Raw genomic sequence first — 24840 nt, 5'->3', positions numbered from 1 at the left:
TCTTCTCCTTCTGAAACTCCCATGACATGTATTTTGTTACATTTCACATTGTCGTTCAACTCCCTAAGCCCCTGCTCAATTTTTTCCCTTCTTTTCTCTCTACAATTTTAGCTGTTCTGACTTTTGCATCACTTATTTTTTCTTCTATCATTGTGAGTCTGTTCTTGTATGCTTCTAATGTGTTTCTGACCTCAACCATTGTAGCTCTCATTCCCAGGAGCTCTGTTACTTTTGTATTATGGGTTTCAAATTCTTCTTTGTGATCACTCAATGTCTTCTGGATGTCATTTATCTCTTTACCCATATTATCTTTCAACTTATTAATTTCATTTTGGAAATGTGTGTACACTTTGTTAATTGGTTTTCTCAAATCCTGCATCTCTTTTGGGGCATTGATGTATTACTTTTCTTGTGCCGTATCTTCTGTTGGTTTAGTATGGTTTGTTATTTTTCGCTGGTGTGTAGGCATGTGATTATGACGGCAAGTTTACTCTGATGCTCAATTTCTGTCTTGTGTATGAATTTAGTGGCAGGAGAATGTGTTATTGCTGCTCTTTGCATCTTGGTTTGACCTGGATCGTTAGGATTGTCCCTGTTAGCTGCTCAAAACTGGGCTCTTGGGCAGAGTAATGAGTTGCAGACACACTTCCTAGGGTCTTTGGATGGAAGGCTAAAAAGGCCAGGGAAAGCCTCTCTTATTTAAAATTTCCTCAAATGCACTTCCTCAGTCTGCGAGCAGAAGGCACTTCTTCAGCAACCCAGTCAATTCAATGCGTGGTCACAGTGCTTGCAGCAACAGAGACTGGATCAATGTGATAGAGGTTACTGCTTGGAGGCTAACAGCCTTGTAATTCAACTTTCTCAAAGACAGTTCTCCAGCCTTTGCTGGCAGTCCCCTCTTTCCCCAGGTAGAAATAATTCCACTCCCCTCTACGTCCTAAATAATCAGGCCCGCTTGTGGAGGAGATTGGGGGGGGGGGGGTCATATCTCTTTAGCTCCTTGCCAGCAGCTAAGGCAAAGAATGGTACAGCTCCAAATGGCAATGAATAGCTTCTGAGACACAACATAATAAATTTGTGCATCAAAAGCTGCATAAGTCTTTGGTTGTGTCCCTCTCTCCCCTTGCCTGAGGAAGTGCTTCCTCTTAGACAGTGTGGCTAGGAGAGAGGGAGATTGAGAGGGTCTGATCTCTCCAGTCCTGTGCTGTCTCTCAAGGCAAATAATGGATGGTTTGGAAGGGCTGGTGGGTCACAGTAAACCAAATTTGTGGGTCAGGTTAGTAACCTTAGGCTGTGTCCCTCTCTGTCCTCTTTTCTGGGGTGGGAGTTCACTGGAACCCCCTTTGTCTATGGCCAGCTCAGAGCCTTGAGAATTCTAATGTATCTTTAGTGTGGGGGAGGGTGCCAGCAGTAGCAGCCACTGGTTTCAACTCAGAGTATTGTAATTGTCACAATTCCGCTCATTTGTCCCTCTCTCTTCTGGACAGTGTCCAACCTAGAAGATCTTTTTCCAGGCCATTTCAGCCTATTCTCTAGCTATTTTTCTGGCAGAGAAGAGAGTCCCTTGTCTTTCTAATCGGCCATCTCCCCGGAAGTCTCTGGACGTTTTTATTATTGTTAAGCTAAATGTATGACCTCAACTTTCATTCAAATAAAACTGACAGCAAGGTGTAAAAAAAAAAAGTTGAAAAATCATAGTAATGCCTCTTGAATAACATGTGCTACTACCAAAATAATTTTTAAAAATTCATCTTGGTGCTATACAAGTTCAAATCAGGGAAGAAGAAAAATTAAGAAGAGAGGATGTAGGAGTCAGTGCTCTATTACACGGAGTAACTCTCAGCAAGATTCAACCTATAAACATTAAAAAGACAATTTCTAAATTCTTAAATTTTTTAAAAACTGCAAAATACATCAGCTCCTTTCCTAGGCAATGCTCATGCCTCTTCATCCCTACCATACTCCTGAGACCTGGGCTCTGAGCACTTTCACATGCTCTCAAAGCCTGACCGGGGAGTGATAGAAGGTTCCCATACCCAAGCTGACTTTGCCCTCTTTGGAGTCCTGTGATGCGCCTGCATGCAAGGCAGGCTGTGGGGGAGAAGTACAGGAGGCTCCACAGATAAGGGCAGCCACCAACGAGGGTGGAAAATAGGGAGAGGAGAGGAGAGAAGGGGATCAAATGGGAGAGAGAAAAGGAGTGTTCAGGTGTGGCCCCCTCTTCTCCCAGTAGCTAATGGGATCCAGGCCTGTGTGAGGATCATGGTCAGGGCTTGGGGAACTGAAGGAAAGAACTGACTCTTCCAAGTCATAGATTCCCAAAGGTCTCAAAGGACCCAACGGACCATTCTCATTATCATGATGACTTCTTGGTGATGAATACAATAAAAGGAAATTTATTTCCCTTAAACAGAGAGTTACATAAAAACAGGGCTCCCTTTGATAAAATTCCATTTTCTACAGAAAAACCCTTGTGTTCTAAAGCTAAAACTGAACTGTCATTCATTTATTTTATGCAGGTAGGATGGTCTTTCTCATCCAGTATCCTTAGCAAAGTCATAAATAAGATATGCAGTTTGGTTTTTTGATCTGCTTGAATTGTGTCCTGAGAATAGCCATTAAATAAGCACTGAGGTTCCTGAAGATTTGAGGTGTTTTTTCTTCATATTTTTTATACTGTATTTAAATTTTCTTAAACAATTTTTAAAATTTTCTAATAATTTTAGAATTACAGAAAGTTGAAAAGGTTGTTGGAGTTTCTGTAGAGTCCTCATCCATTTTCTTCTATTAACAACATACATAACCATCTATTAATGCAAAATAAGAAAGTTACAGGAGCTCCTATTATGTACCTATTACCTACATATTGTCCCTTAACTGTTCCAGGAGCCAACCGAAGGTCAAATTGCACTTGGTAGTTATGTGTCCTTAGCCTCCTTCAATTGGTGTCAGTTTTATGGTTTTTATCTTTCATGAACATGACACCTTCGGAGAGTACTTGGTCAGATATTTTGTACTGTGTCCCTCACTTTGGTTTGCTTATGTTTTCTTATATTACTGAGGCTGGAGGTATGGGGGGAGAATATCACAGAGGTATGTGTCCTCCTCATAGCATTATGCTGTGAGGGTAAAGGGTGTCAATATAGATTATTTCTGGAGATGGCAACCTTGGTCACTTAAAATGGTGTCTTCCAGGTTTCTCCAGAGTAAAGTTACTATTTGTTAGATGCAAGTCCACATACTTGGCAGTGGTGACAGCAGTGTGTTAAGACTTACCTCCTAGAATGAGGTATGTCAATTAATTTGTGGACATATGTTAAAACCACCATAATAACTAATATATATTTGCTGAGAGATACTTTTAAATATCCTGTTTCTCTTTAAAATTTGCCCAGCAATTTTAGCAGTCATCATTGAATCATGTCTGCATCACTATATTGTGTTGTTCTAATGGTGATTTTCTATTTTCCTCATTGGTTTGGGAAAGGAAATACAACAACTGGCATGATACTTAGAGGTAGGCCTCCATGTTTTTAAAAGCCATCCTGTGAAGAAGCCAACAAGACTACTGTGAGTTACCAGCCCGAGGCAACCAAGAAGGTCTACCGGCCCCTACCTCCAAGATATTAAGCTGGAGTAAAAGCCCTGTCTCACTATAACCAAATGAAAGGAGAACACACATCTTCCTAACTGTCGGCTGTTTCAAGGAAAAAGGGAGGGGAGGTTGGGGTGCTTTTCTGTAGGGAGCCACCCACTGTGAGACCAATTTACAGCCTCCCACAACATGGTGGATCTCACAACATGGCGAAATTCACAAATCTGCCCTGTCATTTCCTTATTCTTCCTCCCTGCTTCTTTGTTCTCCCCTTCCCGCTACAACTCTGGCGACCACAGCAATACGCATGCGCAGGGCGCGAGACTCCGCAGACCCAACGCGAACTGTCGGCCAATCCCTTCCTTGGACGTCTGCCACCCACAAAACCAGCCTATCACCTATGTACACGTTCCCTTCCCTCCCTATAAATTCCCGTGTTTTACCCCCAATAAACGAGACTTGATCAGAATCCTGTCTTGTCTCCATTCTTCTCTCGACTCCTGCCCCACCCTGCTTCTTTCTACAGGTCCCTGGATTTGCCCCCGCCGGCCGGAGCAAGTGGCGCCCAACGTCGTGGGCCCCCGCCCACCGTTGTTTACGGGACGCGGGGGAAGAAGCAAGCCGACACAAAGGAAAACCTGCACAGGTGGTTTTTGTAAATAAGGAAGACCTGAGAATTCTTGGGCGGAAGACCTGAGCCTTCAGCTTGGGCGGAAGACCTGGGCCATCGGCCTGGGCGGAAGACCTGAGCTTTCAGCTTGGGAGGAGGAGACCTTCAGGGAACTGCCTATTCCCTGGAAGACATCTCGGTAAGTGATCGGCTACAATGGGGCAGGGCCTCTAGTGATTGTTCCCTTTTCCTTTCCGGACTACAGGCCACACTTAAGACGAGAGGAGTAAAGGTTCATGTTAAAGAACTTTCTAAATTTTTTGCTTTCCTTGAAGAAATTTGTCCCTGGTTTCCCCAAGAAGGTACTATCAATGAACAATGGTGGCGCCGTGTAGGCGATGCCCTACAGGACTTTTACAAGACCTTTGGCCCCAGTAAGGTCCCTGTTACTGCCTTTAATTATTGGACTGTAATTAATGATCTTTTGGCTGTGCGCCACCTCTGCCCCCAAGTGGCTGAAGTTGTTAAACAGGGCGAAAAAGTTCTTTGTTCACCTACCCTCCCACCCCCTCCTATGCAAGGCAATAAGGCTCCTCAGCCTTCACCTTCTGTCCCTCAGATTGCACGACCTTCCAGTCGCTTGAGTTCAGTCTCCATCACTATACATAGTGAGGATGAAAGTTCCCCTTCTGACGACGAAAATCACTCAGACACACATCCAAAACCTAGTATCACATCCCCTAAAGGTAACCTCCCCATATCTCAAGCTCCAGAGCTCATGGATAACCATACACACCATTATTCCCCGCCCACAGCGCCAATGCCAATGCTTGTTCCTCCGCCTCTCTATTCCGCCCTCCCGCCCTCCCTATCCCCGGGAAACTATCTCCCTGTGCCTCGGGCTCCGCCACCCCCTCCCCCCACTCCTTTACTTCTTCCTATGTCTCAGCCACCTCCTCCTGCTTCCTTTCCTGTTTCTGAACCTCCTGATGCAAATATTCAATTGCGCGCTGAGGTTTCCACTCTAACTGCTCAGTTACTAGAAAAGAACCGCCTTTTGGAGCAGCGTAACTCCCTTATCCACCAGCTAGCCATACACGCCCCTGCCCCTCCTTTGTCTGCCATGCCCATGCAGGCCATTACTCATATCACCCCCTCCAACCATTCTCGCGGCGCACTCAACCACATTCATTACGCCTTAGCCAGGCGTGCCACCGCCTCCATCTTCCCTGTTACTAAATCACCAGCAGACATTGATTTACCACCCTCACACGATGTTGATGCTTTCCCTAGTGCTTCGGCACCCGCTCTCCGTAACTCTGAGCGGCGCCATACCCCATTCGATTTAAAAGCCCTAAAAAAGCTTAAAACCGCCGCCTCCACCTATGGGCCCACTGCTCCATAAAAGGCTCGGGAGATTATGAAAGCACTGTGCAACAAGCAAGATATGACCCCACCCTTTTCTCCCAAATTCAAACCGCGGCCCTTAGAACCTGGAAAAGGCTGCCTACAAAAGAACACCCTGCCTCCTCCCTCACTACTATTAAGCAGTGGCCAGAGAAACCCTTTTCAGATTTTGTAGGCAGATTGTGCCCGGCTACAGAAAGACTGTTTGGTGATACCAATACATAAACAGACTATGTAAAGCAAATTGCCTTTGTAAATGCAAATGCGGCTTATCAGGCTGCAGTTAGACCTTATAGAAAGAAAGAGAACTTGTCTGGTTACATCAGGCTTTGTTCTGAAATTGGCCCCGCCTATCAACAAGGCCAGCCACAAGCGCCAAAATCCAAACAAGCTTATAAGGCAATCAACTCTGTTCCGGCAAATGCCAACCCCTTTCACAACTCTTCCAGCTCCCTACTGTCTACATGACAATGTAGCTCTAGGCTAGTGAAGGCTAATATAGTTACTCCACTGGAAAGAGAGAGAAGTGTGGCAACATTTGTGTTTTGTTTTAATTCCATGCTAATTCTGATTGAGCTTACTTAACCAAGATAATAAAATTGGTACCAAGTTTTTATCAAGGTCTAAAGGAAGTTTTCGGTTTTAAATCAATAGTTTTATCCAGAACTTCAAGTCTCAGTTTAATCTTACAGTAATAATCCAAAAATGTGTTAATGGTCTGTCTAAACTGCAAAGTGAAAACTTAACTACATTTATGCTGCTCAAGTTATTTTAACTGATTGCTGATAACTAATAAAAATGTTTCCAAGCACAAGCTTGCATATTACAGGCGACATGAATTCCAGAAGAGATCTTAAGAGGTACAATCTAAGATGTGCTATATAACAGAGGATTTAAAAGCAGCTATACCGGGAAACGGACTTTGGCCCAGTGGTTAGGGCGTCCGTCTACCATATGGGAGGTCCACGGTTCAAACCCCGGGCCTCCTTGACCCGTGTGGAGCTGGCCGTGCGCAGTGCTGATGCGCGCAAGGAGTGCCGTGCCACGCAAGGGTGTCCCCCGCGTGGGGGAGCCCCACGCGCAAGGAGTGCGCCCGTGAGGAGAGCCGCCCAGCGTGAAAAGAAAGAGCAGCCTGCCCAGGAATGGCGCCGCCCACACTTCCCGTGCCGCTGACGACAACAGAAGCGGACAAAGAAACAAGACGCAGCGAACAGACACCAAGAACAGACAACCAGGGGAGGGGGGGAAATTAAATAAATAAATAAATCTTTAAAAAAAAATAAAAATAAAAAATAAAAGCAGCTATACCAAGAAAGTAAAGAATTATGAGTCGATTGCAAATACATTGTATGTTTCTGTTGTAATTGTTTTGTGTTTGTCTGTTCATTCAATGTCAGTATATTTTGTGATACCTCCGGATGATAAATATAAATTAGTAGATATTTTTAAAAGAGCTCTATTCAAATGGCCAAAAATTAAATAAGCACTTATATTAATACTTAAGTTTATTATATTAATACATAAGTTTAAATGTTAATAAGGTATCTACAATAATAAAAATTGTAAGTCTTGACTAATAAAATTACTATGCCTTTTCATAAAAAATGGTTCTTGCCTAGATTGAAATGAATAACTTATCTTTCTTCACAGGATAATATGAAGGATGCAAAACTTAAATGAATATTTCATTAAAAGTTTGTGAAAATGCTAACTGAAATTTAATAAGTTTTGCAAAAAGGCGTATTTTGTCCTAAAATAGGATGGCTAATTTTTTATAAACTCTTGGAACTTAATTTGTATGTGGTGAGTTGTAGAAGGTATTGTGGTAACTTTAAGTAAGGGAATGTGTTCTGTGAAGGTAAAAGTTGTCTTAAAATAATATAGTCTATATTGTTATAAATAATTATAAGAAGTTTAATGAAGCATTGTTTAAATTAAGGTATTTAAATGGCTAATTCCAAAAAGTCATTATTAAATATATATAAAACCGAATTGATGATGATAAATAATAAAAGGTAATTTTATAACAGGAAAACTTGTTGGTGGCTACTCTTCCCTGCAAACTGGCTTCTAGGGGACTGCTTCTGGTATTACATGCTACTAAGTATTTAAAGTGAAAAAAAGTTCATTATTTTAACAGCTCATTTAGTGTTAATGACAGTGATATGTTGTAAGAAGTTTGCCTGGTAACTTAGTATATGGGATGTATGGAATGTGTTTTTATTACTAAGGAAACAGGAGATGATTTCATCCTGAAATAAAATGATTGATTATTGAGAAAGAGTAAAATGTGGGACAAATAAATACTGAAAGTATAGAAGGTTTGTGGAAAGAAAATTTTATGGTTAAAGTTAAGTAAGATTTGAAGGGTCTGTCTATAAAGTTTGAAAAAGCCTTAGTATCAAGTAGTATGTATCAAAGTTAAAAATACTGTTCTTTTTCAGAGTCTCTGAAATCATTAGTCTGTTCTGGTGAAAGTTTATAGAAAGTTTATATCCTGAATAATCAGTATACAGAGTCTGTTTTATCAAAACAGCTTCTTATGCTTTAACCTCATCATTTCCTCAGTGTTCAAGGAAGAAAGGGTCTTACCTCTTTTAAAGGAAATAATGTTTAAACCTGCTTTCTAAAAAATCAGATCCTGAAAAGCAGCTTTTTATTTCAAACTAATTACAAGAGATTTGTTCTTTTACCTTGAAAGAAAAAACAGTTAAGTTCATTTAATATGTTATTTAATATATTATGTTGAGAGTGTTTAAAAGTGTTATAAAATTAACAGGATTTTTTAACCCTCTGTTAATTAAAGTTGTATGAGTAAAAGATTCCTATGAATGCTTAAGAGTGTATAAATTTACCAATATTTCAGCATAATATTAAAAGAGAAGTGCAATGTGGTTAATTATGGTTTCAAATATTATGAAAGAGTATGTGTCACAGAAACAACCTCTTATCATAGATTAAATTAACAACACTAGTATGCAGCAATCCCAAACACTGCTAGTTTGTTGCAAAAAGTTAAGTCCAGCTGTATTGCTACCACTTTGTTTTAAAACTTGCTAAGACTTTCTTTAGTTTCTTCTTAGACAAATCAAGCTAGCTGCATTCCTCTATCTATAAAATACCCAACAATAAACTTTTGCAGTACTTTTCAGGACTATGTGCATAGCCCAACCATCTTGTACAGTATTTACTGATAGTAATAGTAATAAAAAAGCAGCATACGTTACTTCTTGAAAAGAACAGGCTTGGCAGACTCCATTCACGTCTGCTCAGCGTACTGAACTTGCTACCATCATTAAGGTGTTAACAATATTTAAGGAACCTTTGAATATTGTCTCTGATTCTGAATATGTATGCCTTACTGTTAAGCATATTGAAACAGCTCATATCTTTGCTACTAATAAGTTATCTCGACTTTTCGCTGACTTGCAACATCTCATTAAGTTAAGGCAGCATCCTATTTACATTACTCATATACGCTCTCATACCTCTTTGCCTAGTCCTATGACAGCAAATGCAAGAGCTGATTTATTAGTAGGATATTTGCAGGATGCCAATAAATAGCATACATTAACTCATATTAATACTAAGGGACTTAGACATAAATTTCCTCAATTAACAAAACATCAAGCTCAAGAAATTATTCGCACTTGTCCTACTTGTGGACCACTACCAGTGGTGCCTTTTCAGGCTGGAACTAATCCCAGAGGCCTGACTCCTAAATCAATTATGGCAGATGGGTGTTATTCACACACCATCCTTTAGTAAACTACAATATGTTCATGTTTATAGTAACACTTATTCTCATTTTTTGTGGGCTACTGCTCAAAGTGGGGAATGGTTTCATCATGTTCACTCACACCTCTGGTCTGCTTTTGCTGTAAGGAGATGCCCTCTGAAAATTAAAACTGATAATACACCTTCTTACATTAGTATATCCTTTGAATCTTTCTTTTTAAAATATGGTATTCAATATGTTGCTAATATTCCTTATAATCTTACAGGTTAAGCCATAGTTAAACACAGCCATCATACCCTGAAAATTACGCTTTTAAAACAAAAAGGGGGAACCTGCCTCTTTCTCCAAGAGGAATGCTGCTACTTTATAAATGAATCTGGTATTCTTGAGCAAAATGTTAAGAAATTGCAAGAATTGTGGGAAGGAATATTGCCCTCCCAATCAACCTCCTCCTTATCTGCCTTGCTCACCTCCCCCCTTGTAACATGGCTGGGTCCCATCCTCAGCCCCCTAATCGCTCTCCTTTTAATCTGTGCATTTGCATCTTGCCTCCTTAAATTTCTCCAAGAAAGGATGAAGCAAATTTCAGCCCACGTGATGTATCTTGCCGCTGTTCGTCAGTACCAACCTATCCGGACCGAAGAACAACCAACCAACTTTTGAAAATGCAAATTTCTTATGTTGTCTCATTTGCTATCCTGTACCCTAATAATATTTCTTTGCCTGTTTTCCCCTTACAGTCACCACCTCCCTTATCACGGCTTAACCTTCTCTGTTTAATCTATATCACTGAATGGCTTCCGCAAAGATCCAGCGGCTCGAATGAGCAATGGGCACCCTGGCCTGACAAGACCGGGGCGGGTGTGGCCACACCCACCAATCTCAGTACATCATGCTTGTCATACGCGGTCTATGAGGGCTCCCCATTATAGCTTGCTGTAATTGCAGGCCATCTGTCGCTGGACTGGTTAGCCAATGATGGGCAACTGGGCTGACCCATCAGTCAACCTAAGACAGGGACGTGGCCTTTTGCTGCCATGATTCCCAATGACGGGTAAGATTGATCGCATGCCAGGTAAGACGAATCACTTACCAGGTGCAGCCCCGACCTAAGACAGGCACAGCCCCCCTTTCAGCACGGGAGTACCTTGCAGCCGCATGCCACTACTGAAAATAAGCCCTGCTCTAACGTGAGCCGTCGCCAGCTGTTCCTTTCTTCAATTCATTACGCATTAAACAGAAAAGGGGGACCTGTAGGGAGCCACCCACTGTGAGACCTATTTACAGCCTCCCACAACATGGCGAAATTCACAAATCTGCCCTGTCATTTCCTTATTCTTCTTCTTCCCTGCTTCTTTGTTCTCCCCTTCCCGCTACAACTCTGGCGACCACAGCAATACGCATGCGCAAGGCACGAGACTCCGCAGACTCGACGCGAACCGTCGGCCAATACCCTCCTTGGACGTCTGCCACCCACAAAACCAGCCTATCACCTATGTACACGTTCCCTTCCCTCCCTATAAATTCCCATGTTTTACCCCCAATAAACGAGACTTGATCAGAATCCTGTCTTGTCTCCATTCTTCTCTCGACTCCTGCCCCACCCTGCTTCTTTCCACAGGTCCCTGGATTTGCCCCCGCTGGCCGGAGCACTTTTCTTCAGTAAATTTCGTCAGCAGAGCACGCTTTGAACACAGGAACACAGGAAGCCCAGACTGAAACAACTCCATGGAAGGGTGCATTGAGTAGAACCATCTGCTGGCCGGTCTGGAAACTGCATGGACAAAAACTGCTCCCACTCTGTATCCAACCACTGGGAGAAAATCTGTGCCCCATTGTGACTTGCTAGCCTGATTTTGAAAGCTTAAGCTGGGTAATTTTAAAGACTGAAAATAAGTTGAATCAAATAGCAAAGAAAACCTGTGGAAAATAAAACAATAGGCAAGAGAGAGAAATTAGCCATCAGAGTAAATACATCAACATATTCGTATGCCTAGAAACCAGCAAAAAAATTACAAGCCATAATAGGAAACAAAAAGAGATGGCCCAGACAAAGAAAAAACAAATATCCTGAAGAGATACAGGATTTAATACAATTAATCAGTGATAATCGCACAACTTTTCTAAATCACTTCAAATAATTTAAAGAAAATATGACTAAAGAAATAAAGGATAAAACAGAAAATAAATAAAGGCTATTAAGAAAACCCTGGGAGAGCATAAAGAACAATTTGAAAGCCTGCAAAGAAAAGTAACACACCTTATGGGGATGAAAGAAACAAAGGATAAGATTAAAAATATATTACAGGCACATAAAAGCAGACTTTAATTGCTTGATGACAAAATTAGTGATTTTGAGGACAGAACATCTGAAGGAGAAAAGACAGGAGAACAAAACTAAAGAGAATGGAAAAAATGGAACAGAGTCTCAGGGAACTGAATTACAACGCAAAATGCACAAACATTCACATAATTGGTGTCCCAGAAGTAGAAGAGAATGGAAAAGGGACAGAAAGAAAATTTATGAAGGACATAAATATCAGTATCCAAGAAGGCCAACACACCCCTAACAGAATAAATACAAAGAGACCTATCCCGAAACACCTACTATTCAGAATGATGAATATCAAAGATAAAGAGAGTATTCTGAAAGCAGCAAGAGAAAAGCAAAGCATACAAGGGAAACTCGATAAGATTAAGTGCAGAACTCTCATCAGAAACCGTGGAGGGGGGAAGAAAGTGCTATGATGTACTTAAGGTACTGAAAGAGAAAAACTACCAGCCAAGAATTCTGTATCCAGCAAACCTGTTCTGGAAAATGAGGGTGGGTTCAAAGTCTTCACAAATCAACAAAAACTGAGGGAATGTTACCAAAAGACCAGCTTTGCAAGAGATACTAAAGGGGGTGCTGCAGCCTGAAAGGAAAAAAGCATGAATTATTTGAATCTGTCATTTTTATTATCGTTTAAATTTTTAGACACAGGGATATTTCTTCTGGATAAACAGGGTAAAAATTCAGTTTATAAATACATAAGTCTTTAAGATGAAGCATATAAATCTAAATGGTAGCATTACTGTATAGTTTGTGGACTATGCGTTGCTAAGTTATGGATTATATTTAAGATTAGGATTCTGAACATCTTTTTGATGTATAAATTTAACACAAATATATGAATGGATACATTTTAAAGATTCAACTTGAAAAGCAAATTCCTGAATAGAAAATAACTTGGTCAGTGTTATTAAAATGTTGACTCACTGACTCTTGTTTTATGATAAAGGAAACAAGTGATGCTTTCTCTCCTAGATATATACTGCTGTTAATATTAAAAAAAAAAAAAGCTGTCCTGGTACTCACTGCTATACCATATTGTTATTTTTCCTGGGCATAGACATTATCACAAAACATCAATTAGGCAAGGTTGCTCTGTGACCATGAGGAAGTGGAAAAAGCCACAACCCCAGAGAAATAAAAGCCACTACTGGATCAGGCTGATGCTGAAAGCAATGAGGGGAGGAGAGATGAGCAGACCCTGCCACGTGCCAGCTGAGCTCAGTGAGAAAGTGAGCCCAAAGGAGGAGGCAGAGACTACCAGTCTCCAATGGGCCTTATGGCATGGTGGTAGTTCAGGAGTGCCAGCAAAAAATTAATAAATAAATTAAAGAAGAGAAAGAAGAGGAAAGAAAGAAAAGAAAAGAAGAAAGGGAAGGGAGGAAGGGAGGAAGGAAACAAAAGGAGTGCCAGCAGCCAACTTTCAGGGATAGAGCTTTGCCTGATGCTTTGATCTGGACATTTTCCCTTTCTCAAAACTGTAAACTTTGACCTAGTTAATTCCCATTATAAAAGCCAACATATTTCTGGTATATTGCTTTTCATAGCCTTTAGCAAACTAAAACAATACTTTGTGTGGACAGAGCTAGGAGAAATATATATACATGTGTACAGACCTATGCATACACATTTACATTTATCTCTACATATTATAGTAACTGAGTTTATACTAATGTTTCCAACTGCAACCCAGCAGCCACTGTGAGAAACAAACTTACCAACAGGAGTATAGAGTTTGTACACCATTCTTTTTGTCTTTGGCCTTACATTATCTAGGCAAAACAGTGTTTTCTAGGGTCCTATAAGTTATCTTCTTCATTACTATTTTCAGTGAGGTTATGTCATATACATATAATACAGTTATAGGGAAACGGACTTGGCCCAGTGGTTAGGGCGTCCGTCTACCACATGGGAGGTCCGTGGTTCAAACCCGGGGCCTCTTGACCCGTGTGGAGCTGGCCCATGCCCAGTGCTGATGCGCGCAAGGAGTGCCATCCCACACAGGAGTGTCCCCCACGTAGGGGAGGCCCACGCGCAAAGAGTGCACCCCGTAAGGAGAGCTGCCCAGCGCGAAAGAAAGTGCAGCCTGCCTAAGAATGGCACCGCCCACACAGAGAGCTGACACAAGAAGATGATGCAAAAAGAGACACAGATTCTCGTGCTGCTGACAACAACAGAAGCGGACAAAGAAACAAGACACAGCAAATAGACACAGAGAACAGACAACTGGGGTGGAGGGGAAGGGGAGAGAAATAAATAAATACATAAATCTTTTTAAAAAATAATAGTTATATTATTTACCACAAACTGCATTCTACTCTGAATTTTCTAAAAATCCAGGTTCATTTTAAAAACATAAAAATATTTCTCTATTGTGTGAGTTTTCTGATATGACAAAGGGTGCATTATAGACAAAACTTGCCAAATTCAAGTTTTCTCCCCTATATGAATTCTTTAATGTTCTCTAAAGTGTGGTTTTTGATGAAAACTTGTCTCTCCTATGTCACTTCTTAGAAATTCATTTAATGTACTGAAATCATTCCCATTTTTATTACATCTATTTTCATTCAATTCATAGTCACACTTACTCTCTTTAGGAATATTCAAAATAACAGCAGTTTTATCAAATAAGTTTTCCCCCAATTTTTGTACCTATAAGATTTCACTTTTGTGTGGGCACTCTTAAATGTAATAAAGGAAGCCAACACAAGGAAAGTTCTTTCACATTCATTATATTCAAAAGCCTGGCCCAAAGTCTAAATAATTTTATGCAGAATAACTTTCTTTTATGACTTAGGGCTTTCAAAATTTACCAAAATGAAATATTTCAATATTACTGAAATAATTTCAGTATTACTTCTACACTCTTTAATACTGAGGAGCAATTTCTCAGGTACAGTAAACTAATAGCGTACTTTCTTAAATATTGATAGCATAGGGCCAACAACCTTACAAGATGATGAGGAGCTCTAATGTCACCTTTACAAGGCATTATCCTTGAAGGAAAAGTGTTTGTGAACAGATTGTATGGTTTTCCTGAGATGTTCTCTTGCTCTGTGGTCAATATTTTGTTGATGAATAAAACTTGACATGAGGGTTTCCCTTGGTTTTCTGAGCTCTTCCCTAAGAATTCACCATGTTGGCAATGTTCTGAAAATCAGAAAATTAATACTTTATGATGCTCAGTATACATCTTGTGGAATGGGGGGCTTATGTACATAAAGCCTATTATGTACTTGACTCCTTGGTTTTTGGCTAAGTCTTCCAACAATAAAATAATTCCAAAGGTGTATTCCCTACACATTTTCAATTTTAAAAACAAAACACACAAAAAACAACTTTCTATAATGGAAAAGGGGAGAGGAAACTGGAAATGAACATCATATAAATTCAGTATTTTAAAGAATAAGCCTCAAAAGTAGTCTACACACTTTCTTTGGAATTGCCTTTGTTCCTTCCACATATCAGCATTAAATTAAATGTATGATGGCACCAAATTCTTCATGTTGTAGACCATGACTTTGCCTTTCCTACAGTTTTTCCCAAGGGAACACAAGTACAAGTGAAAATGAAAACAAGATGTATTCAAGTCACTTTCCAGCTGGATTGGATTTACTACTCTATCCTGGTTGTACTAACTCAGGTAACTTCATCTATTATAGCAGAGGTACAAGGACCCTCCCTTAACCATCACATCATAACTGTCCTCCTAATATTTTGCTCATTTTTGCAAACCAGTTTTCCTCCTCTCTAATCTTTAATTCAACTTTCTACCTGCTTTTCAACATAGCTAGTTATTAATAACTGTAAGAACATTATAGATAATGTTTCAATCTGTACCCAAAGAATGTACAATGTCTTTTATATTTGTCAGAAATTTCTGTTGTATAGATTGGTGCTATCACCCTGCTGCTACCCACACCCTCCACAACAATATGTGCACAAACTCAGAGGCTGCTGGTGGAATGTTAAGACCCACCTCCTGGAGGAAAGAATGTTAATGAATTTGTGGAAATATTAAAACCTCCTAATTAGTATTTGAGGAGATATTGTGAAACATACTTCTCAACCTTAAACTGTCAAGCATGAGTGAATGCCCAAATGGGCAACATCTATGATAAGGTAGAAGGGTGTAGTTGTGCAGTGGAAGGGCATCAACATTGGTGCAGTGATGCTTTGGGGTTGTGTTGTGCTGGTCTGTGAGGCGGGTAGGTGCGGAGAGTGTGCTGGACTGTCTGTGCAACTGCGGGAGGAGTTAGGGAAAGGAGCAGGTGAACTATGGGGATTTGTGGGTATGTGGTTGAAACTCCCGTGTTGGGAATGTTCTTTGGCAAATATAGCAGGGAAGGGTTACTGGTATAGGGTGTTGGGTGTGGGGGGCATGTGGGGTAGGGCACACCTGGGGCAGGCTCCTAGGGAGTATAGTGTTTATCTTGCCATAGTGTGTTGTATCAGTAGGTAGAGAATCACACAATGAACAGGAAGGTTTTGGACGCCCACGCTGGGGAGTCCTGCTATGATCTCCAACAGAGGAGCGGGAGCCTCTTCGGATGGTAGGCAGTGCTTAATAGGGGAGGACAGGCCAGTATGCCAAGTCCTCAATGTAGTTACAAGTAACTATTAATCTTACCCTCAATGTATTAATAAAAAATAAAACTAAAATAAAGTTTTTAAAAATTGAGGTATTAAAAACATGAAAAATAAAATTTTTTTCATGTTCTGCCTTTCATCGCTGTAGTAACTGTTGTTCTATATGTACAGTGGCAATATCTTCCATTTCTTCCTCAGTGTCTTACTTCTTCCCCACATTATGTCTTCAATGAAATTTCAGGTCACAGTAAATTCACATACAGGATATAGGGGACTCCCATATACCCAACATCCTCCCCCATTCCCCCTTCCCTATTAATGATCTTTTTACATGTGGATGGTATATTTGTTACAACTGATGTACAAATATGGAAACATACCCTAACCATACTAACCATGGTCAGTAGTTTGCATTATGGTCTACATTTTAGACCATACACTTAAAAATTTTTGGTGAAATTTAACATGGCCTGTATCCATCACTGCAAGATCATGGAGAACACTTCCATTGCCCCCTTAAACTACTCCCTCTTCCATCTACTCAATTCCTCCCTTCCCCTCCCCTCAGGGCCCACAGCAACCACCAGGCTTCACTGCTTAAAGGACAAAATTCATAGATACTTGCAATAATGCTAAGTGCTTGACACACTAGTCTGTCCTCCCCTATTAGGAACCACCCATGCTCTCAAGAGACACCTTCCCCTCTGAGATTATCGGGCCTCCCCAGGATGGGAGTTCAACACCTTCCCAGTCATTATATGGGTCTCCACCCACTGATAAAACACACTATGACAAGATGAACTCTCACACACGCATCATAAACCTGCCCCAGGTGAGCCCTGTGCCAAATGCCCCACATCCAACACCCTAAGCAAGTAACCCTTCCTTATCATATTGCCAAGAGTCTTCTCAAAATTGTAGTTTCGACTACGTTCCCACCAATCCCCACTGTTCACCTGTTCCCTCCCCTCACACTTCCCCCAGTTCCAGAAACCATCTGACCCATCCTCCTCACCCTAGACTCCTGTCAATCTTGCACTGCCCAATGCAATAACATCCCTATACCCCTGCCATTTCCTTTCACTGCATAACTACTCACTTCCATCTTATCATAGGACTATATATTAAGTCCTTTATATTTTTTTCTTTTTTACTACATTTATTTTAACATACTTCAGACATTAGGACTTGTCCTTTTATACACACCAATAACTAAAATTCCTATAGAGAACAATGGTCAGACGATATGAACTTGTCTAACAACTCACAGGCAAGTCCTTTATATATTGAGAGTGAATAATAGCTTCTGCCATGGAGCCAGCTGAAATTATTATGTCACCTGGTCAAAAAGGACACCTTCAGCAAGAACTGGTCCAGCAGATGTCCTCAGGACTGCCTCTGGAAGACACTGTACTAGTCCTACTCCTCATGGGCAATGAGGGGCTGTCATGTACATTACAAACACCACATGAGAACAGGACTCCAAATGGGGTCTGCAGTCCAGAGATCTTCCCTATCTCCCCAGAATCTAGCCCTCTAAGACAGGACTAGGGTAGAATGGAGCTGTGTAAAGACTCTTACATGCAGAGTGTTGTGGTAAGTAGAAATCTGAAATAGTCCCCAAAATGGCCTGCACTAGTTCCATGATTACATTATGTGGCACAATTGACCTTTACATAAGATTTACATAAGATTTTCTATGTGGGCTTGGTAGATTCACATGAGCCCTTAAAAGGAGAAAGCTATGCTATGCCTCAAGGAAAAAAGGGTAAGTCAGAGAGATTTGGAAATATAAGAAATAGACCTGCCACAGCTGCTCTGAAGATGGAAGCCCCACATAATGAACATGGGTGGCCTCAAGTAGCTAAGGTGAGCCACTGGCTGAGAGCCAGGAAGGCAAAGGAACTTCAGACCTATAGCTGGAGAGAACTAGGTTTTCTGAATATGAGTTAGCTTGGAAGAAGATTCACTTGACTATGAGACACTAAAGCTCAGCCAAGCCCACTTGACTACTTTTGACCAAAAAAAACAGAGAACAAAGAAATGGGACATGTTTTAATCCAGTAAGTTTGTTGCTTTTTTTGTGCATCTATAGAAAGCTTGACAATTTTGAATCTTTGTCTGTGTTTTGAAAATCTTAGAGAATCAATGAACCTTCATCCCACAACATATACAAACCTACAGAGTCAGAAGTTTACAACCATCTCAATCGACAAAAGAAATCCTTGCAGCTCATTTTCTGGGTCTGAGGTATGGAATAAGCTGGAGGTTTATCTAATTTCTACTCATCTGATACCAAGTCTGGAAAGATACTCAATACTGGACAGGAAACTACAATGAAGAGAGACAAAGCATATAAAGGAAGCCAGTGACTTCAGTTCAGCAGAAACTTTAGTTATTTGCAGGGTTAGGCAAGGAGGAGGTCCAAGGTTGTTCAGTCACAAAACCAGGCCATCAAGCAAACACAGGAATCCTGGCCAAGGAATAGTTTAAGGCTCCTCAATTGTGTCACTATATGGGATTTGAGCACAGGTAATGTAGCTGCAAGACCATTCTCTTAAACACTGTCACACTGCCAAGACTAGGAAGACAACAGAGTACACTAAATGACCTTTCATCATAAAAAATTTACAATGCATGTGTTACAAAGAATTAGGTGTTGAATAATACAGCTTATATAACCACCTCACTGAGCCATATCAAGCATGTGGGAGACAAAGACGTTTCCTTTACTGGATATCGTTATTCACAGATCCTGTTATATATAAAATTAGGTGATTTTTCATACTGCGAATATGACCTGTATGTATACATGTTTCTTTAAAATGTACTGGAAAGTATGTAGAAAATGCTATTTGGCTTTTTGGAAAAGAGGCAGTTCAATAACAATAGTCTTCTCTATATACACATGTGAGAAGGCAGCAGGAGAGAGAGAATCTGGTATGGCACTTTAAGATTTCAGAGATTTCCTATACAGCTTTATGTGGCAAATTTATGTGAAGTTAGAATAGGTATTAAGCAATAAAAAAAATGTTATGATGCTGATGATAATCAGGTCATTTTTCAAACTAAGAACTGTATTAAGTGGTATGTATGAATATATATGTTTATTTAAAATGTACTGCTAACGAGAAAACAGAAAAGTATGTAGAAAACACTGTTTGGCTTTTTGGAAAAGAAAATAGTCAATGACAATAGTCTTTCCAATGCACACAAGTTAGAAGGCAGGACGAGAAAGAGAATGTAATATGGCTTTTTGAACTCTCAGAGATTTCCTGTAAAGGTTTACTTGTTATTAATATACATGTGGCAAATCGAAACTGATGTCAGAAGAGTTATTAAGCAAGGCATACAAAATCTTATTATGAAGATGTTGAATTCCAACACATATGTAAAATACCATTTAGTGGTATGCACATAGACCTACTCACATAGATCAAGAGTAGAAATGCAGCGAATATTCATATTCAATGCTGTTTTCTTCAGAGTAGGCAATTTATTTCTTGATGTTTTAAAAAGCTTCTTGTAGTAAGTGCTATGAATCAATATGATTATATTTCATTAAAAGTGTTGTCATTACATGTAAAACAAGAGTTGTGATAGAAATCTATTGATAAGGGTTATTCACATTTCTCCCATGTATAGATTTTTCTTTTAAAAGAAACTGTGATAATTAATACCATTTGACCATTAGTTGAAAACGTTCACACATTTAAAACTCGATTAACAGATATACAAGGGGATATCTTTTTTTTTTTTTTTCGGTAATGGAATTCTTATGTGTTGAAATAGATTTCTCCACAGATAGTTAGTTATCTGACTCATAACAAAGGTTAATTCTGGGAAAATACTTAGGATTTTGCCAGGGGTTTATCCTGTGTCAATTTTTGGCTATACAGTGAATTCACATGTCTCACAGATGTCATATTTGTTTATAAGTTTTAATAACCAAGGTGAATATAGGTCAGTGGGAAGAACACCTAAACCTGCAGAAGTTCATCAGGAACAAGTTTATTTCACATTCACTGAGTTCATCTCTGCACGTGGAGAAAACTGTTCCATGTTCACTCTCTCATCTTTGCTCCCCACATCTTGTACTTTGTCATAATTAGGGCAAGAATCCAATTATTTCCCAGGGGATAATCACTCTTCCATTTTGAAAAGGGACAGAGGAAAGCACTGAAATTTTGAGAAATATCTTTACTGAGACTTGTCACTGATTCCCACAGTCCAACAGTCAGAAGTTAGTGATGTGATCTCACCGGGATGAAAGAGTGGCTGGTAGAGTTAGACTTGGCGTGCCACAAGGGAAAAGAGAAAATGGTTAAAGGAGGACAAGTAATAGTCACTGTATAATACTAGGGGACTATCCCAAATTAAGGAAAATTGAATACCGATATAGTAAAGGATTTTCCTTACCCATTACTTTCATAAAGTCTCCTTGTGTGTTTTGACATACTAAGAAATGTACATCTAATGAATTTTCACTGTACTGAGAAAGTTGGATTTTGGCTTAAAGTGCCACCCATTCATTACATTTTAGGTTTTCTCACTGGGTGACTTCTCTGATCATGAAGGAGTTACCAACTATGGTACAAAGTGTTCACATTATTATTTGCTCAGATTTCTTCCTAAAAACTCCTGTGAGTTTCTTAAAGACTGAGCTCACACTATATATCCCATATTAATATCTTTACAGAGTTTCTATCTTGGGTTAATTCTCTGCTATCCAATGAAGACAATACTCTCACTGAAATACTGTCCATGTAAAATATATTTCAAGAATTTCTCTCCTTTGTAAGATACTCGATTTTTAATGAAGGTTGATATTTTGCAGAGGAACTTCCACATTCAATTATCATAGGGTTTCTTTCCAGTGAAAGTTCTCTGGTGTTTCATGAGGTTTGATTTCCAGCTGAGAACTTTTCCATATTATTTACATTTCTGAAGATCTCTAAGGCTTGATTTCTGGCAGAAAGTTTTCCAACATTCATGTTTGTAGGGTCTCCCCTGTGTCAGCTGTTTGATGTGTTTTTATTTATGTCTAAAAAATTTCCCACATAAATTGTATTTCTAGTGTTTCTCCCCTGTGTGAATTGTCTGATATTCCCTGAAATTTATCTCTGTAAGACTTTGCATATTCGTTGCATTTATGTGGTTTCTCTCTGGTTTGAGTTTTCTGATGTGTCCTGAGGGCTAATTTCTGTCTGAAAGTTTCTGGACTCAGATTACAATTATAAGGTATATCCCCAGTGTGGGTTCTCTGATGTACTCTGTAGACTGATTTCTGGCCTCAAGGCTCTTCACACTGATTACAATTAAAGGGCTTCTCTCCTGTCAATTTTCTGATGTCTTATAAAGACTTACAGTTGAAAGATTTCCCACATTCTTCACAATAGGCTTTCTCCCCAGTGTGAGATCCCTGACGTCCTGAGATTGGATTTCTGCATAAAATATTTCCCATATTCATCACATTTATAAGGTTTCTCCCCAGTATGAGTTCTCAGATGTATAAATATTATGAGGACTTACTTATATTTGAAAGATTTCCAACATCCATTACACTCTAAGTGTTTCTCCTGTGTGAGTCTTCTTATGTCCTCTGAGATTTGACTTATCCCTGTAAGACTTTGCAAATTCATTGCATTTGTTGGGTTTCTCCCTGTGGGAGTTGTCTGATGTACTCTGAGGCTGATGTGTGGCTACAAGACTCTCCACAATGACTACAATAATAGGTCTTCTCTCCTGTGAGTTGTCTGATGTATTTTAAGATTTAATTTATTTATACAGCTTCACTCCTGTGTGAATTCTCTGATGTCTTATGAGAAATGATTTGTAGTTGAAAAATTTCCCACATCCCTCACATTTATGGAGTTCCCCCCCAGTATGAGTTCTCTGATGTCCTTTAAGATTATATTGCTGTGTATAAGATTTCCCACATACATCACATTCATAGGGTTTCTCCCCAGTATGAGATCTCTGATGATATTGGAGAACATGTTTATATGCATAAGACTTCCCACATTCATCACATTTATAGGATCTCTCCCCAGTGTGGGTTCTCTGATGTACTTTGAGAGTTGATTTTTTGCTGAAAAACTTTCCACATTCATTACATTCATGGGGTTTCTCCCCAGTGTGAGTTCTCTGATGTAATTTGAGATTATATTTCTGTGTATAAGACTTCCCACATACATCACATTTATAAGGTTTCTCCCCAGTGTGAGTTCTCTGATGCCCTTTGAGATTACATTTCTGTGTATAATACTTCCCACATATATCACATTTATAAGGTTTCTCCCCAGTGTGGGTTCTCTGATGTATTAAGAGGAGTGACTTATACTTGAACAATTTCCCACATTCATTGCATTCTAAGGGTTTCGCTCCTATGTGAGTTTTCTGATGTACTCTGAGACTTGATTTCTTCCTGAAAGATGTTCCACATTCATTACAATTATGGGTTTTGTCCCCTGTGTAAATTCTGTGGTATGCTTCTAGGACTGATTTGTAGTTAAAATATTCTCCACACTGATTACAATTATATGGTTCTTCTTGTGTGTGACGTCTCTGATGCATTATGAGGAGTGAATTAAAGCTGAAAGATTTCCCACATTCACTGCATTCTAAGGGTTTCTCCCCCATGTGAGTTCTCTGATGTACTCTGATACTTGATTTATCCCTGAAAGACTTTCCATATTCATTACATTCATGAGGTTTCAATCCAGTGTATGTTCTCTGATGTTCTCTGAAGGTTGATATCTCCTGAAAAGATTTTCCACATTCATCATATTCATGGGGTTTCTTCCCAATGTGTGTTCTCTTATGTCCTCTGAGAGTTGATATTTCCCTAAAAGATTTTCCATATTCATCACATTTATTGGGTTTCTCCCAAAAGTGTGTTTTCTGATGTACTCTGAGGATTGATGTCTGACTAAAAGATTTCCCACATTCATCACATTTATAGGGTTTCTCCCCATTGTGAGTTCTCTGATGCATTATGAGGACTGAGTTATACCTGAAAGATTTCCCACATTCACTGCATTTGAAGGGACTCTCCCCTGTATGAGTTCTCTGATGGATTCTTAGACCTGACTTTGCAGTAAAAGCTTTTGCACATCCATCATATTTATAGGGTTTCTCTGGCTCTGTAGTCAATATTTTGTTGGTAAATAAATTTCGATACCAATGTTTGCCTTGGTTTTCAGAGCTCTTCTCTTTGGGTTCCTCATGTTGGCAGTATTCTAAAATCAGAAAATTAAAAATACTTTATGATGCTTAATGCAATTTTTATGGAGTGGGGTTGATATACATAAGCTTTATTACCTATTTGACTCCTTGGTTTCTAGCTCAGTCTCACAATACAAAAGTAATTCCAAATGTTTATTTCCCAGATTCTCTTTCATTATGAAAAACACACATAAGAAAACCTTCACATAATAGGAATAGGCACAAGAAATTTCAAATGAATATTACATATAGTTGGTATTTTAAAATATAATTCTCAAAATGCTTCCTTTGCTGTTCCTGTTGTTCTATTCAACACATGAACAACAAAAAATTTAATAATGACACCAATTTCCTCATGTTCGAGGCCATGCTTTAATTCTTCCTATACCATTATTCACAGAAACAGATATAAAAGTGGCAGTGTAAAACTGATGACTGTAAGTCATTTTTTCTGCCTGGCCTGCTCTTTCCTGGCTGTGTTATATCAGTTATCCAAGTCATTTATAACAAGGGGATTCAATGAAATTGTGTAGACCATAAAATCTTATTTCTCCTTTCAATTTGCTCTTTCATTTTCCAAATACCAGTTTTAGTCATATCCAGTCCTTAATTCAGCTATCATCTACTTTTCAGCTATATAGTTTTCACTGACTGTGAGAACCTAAAAGATCATATGTATTAACCTGATAAAAGAAACTTTATAAATAGCTTCCATATTTATTTCATAAGTTTGAGTATATTTTACTGCTATTACAATGCAAGAAAATGTCAAGCCTACACTGAAAACATTCTAAGGCCTTCAGTCACTCCCTAGGTACCAAAAGAAGAAAGATTTAACAGACCTGATTCTGAAAAAGAAAGTTTTATATGAATTGCATGCTCATTGTGTGCTCAACCTACCATTCCACTAGTCCACAGTATTTTGTGTTCCAGCACTGACAGGCTATCAGTTTCCTTCAAATGGCTGATTTCTAAAAAATCTGACATCCTTATTCTTTCACTTATTATCAGAATCTAAATGCCCTTCAGATTAAACCTATTTTACCAAAGGTATAAAAGGACTATTTTTTAAAAAACCTTCTTATAGTTTCCCAAGAATTTAAGCATTATTTGTTTTAAAATGTGAAAGTAACTGCCATCTGTAAACTTTACTTTTCACAATGGAGAAAGGAGAGAATACAGGTATCTGACACACAAGATTTTAAAGCAAATTACCATCACTGCAATCAACACACAATTAAACTGATGGTAGGTCTACAGTAAAACAGGCAACATTTTCCATGGTTATATCTTAGAAAATTATCCACTTTGTATTCAACAGCAACATATATGATATGAAA

The 24840-nt window shown here is 39.3% G+C and overlaps 1 protein-coding gene across 10 annotated transcripts in view; it reads right to left on the bottom strand.

The window, feature by feature from the left end:
• Positions 1 to 24840, bottom strand: part of LOC101425300 (zinc finger protein 782-like) — a 109374-nt gene that overhangs the window by 55035 nt on the left and 29499 nt on the right. The window contains exon 5 of one of the 10 annotated variants that reach the window (XM_058301505.2): positions 20021 to 23514. The exons of the other annotated variants lie outside the window; for them this stretch is intronic. Within the exon in view, the coding sequence (XP_058157488.1) occupies positions 22052 to 23514 (1463 nt within the window). The 3' untranslated portion in view covers positions 20021 to 22051. Of the gene's footprint in view, positions 1 to 20020; positions 23515 to 24840 lie in introns of those variants that run through there. 10 annotated transcript variants of the gene reach the window in all.

Source organism: Dasypus novemcinctus, chromosome 8 (assembly GCF_030445035.2).
Source record: "Dasypus novemcinctus isolate mDasNov1 chromosome 8, mDasNov1.1.hap2, whole genome shotgun sequence".
Lineage (NCBI taxonomy): Eukaryota > Metazoa > Chordata > Mammalia > Cingulata > Dasypodidae > Dasypus > Dasypus novemcinctus.
Note: the sequence above shows the minus strand (reverse complement) of the source record. Positions and strands in the feature narration are given on the sequence as shown.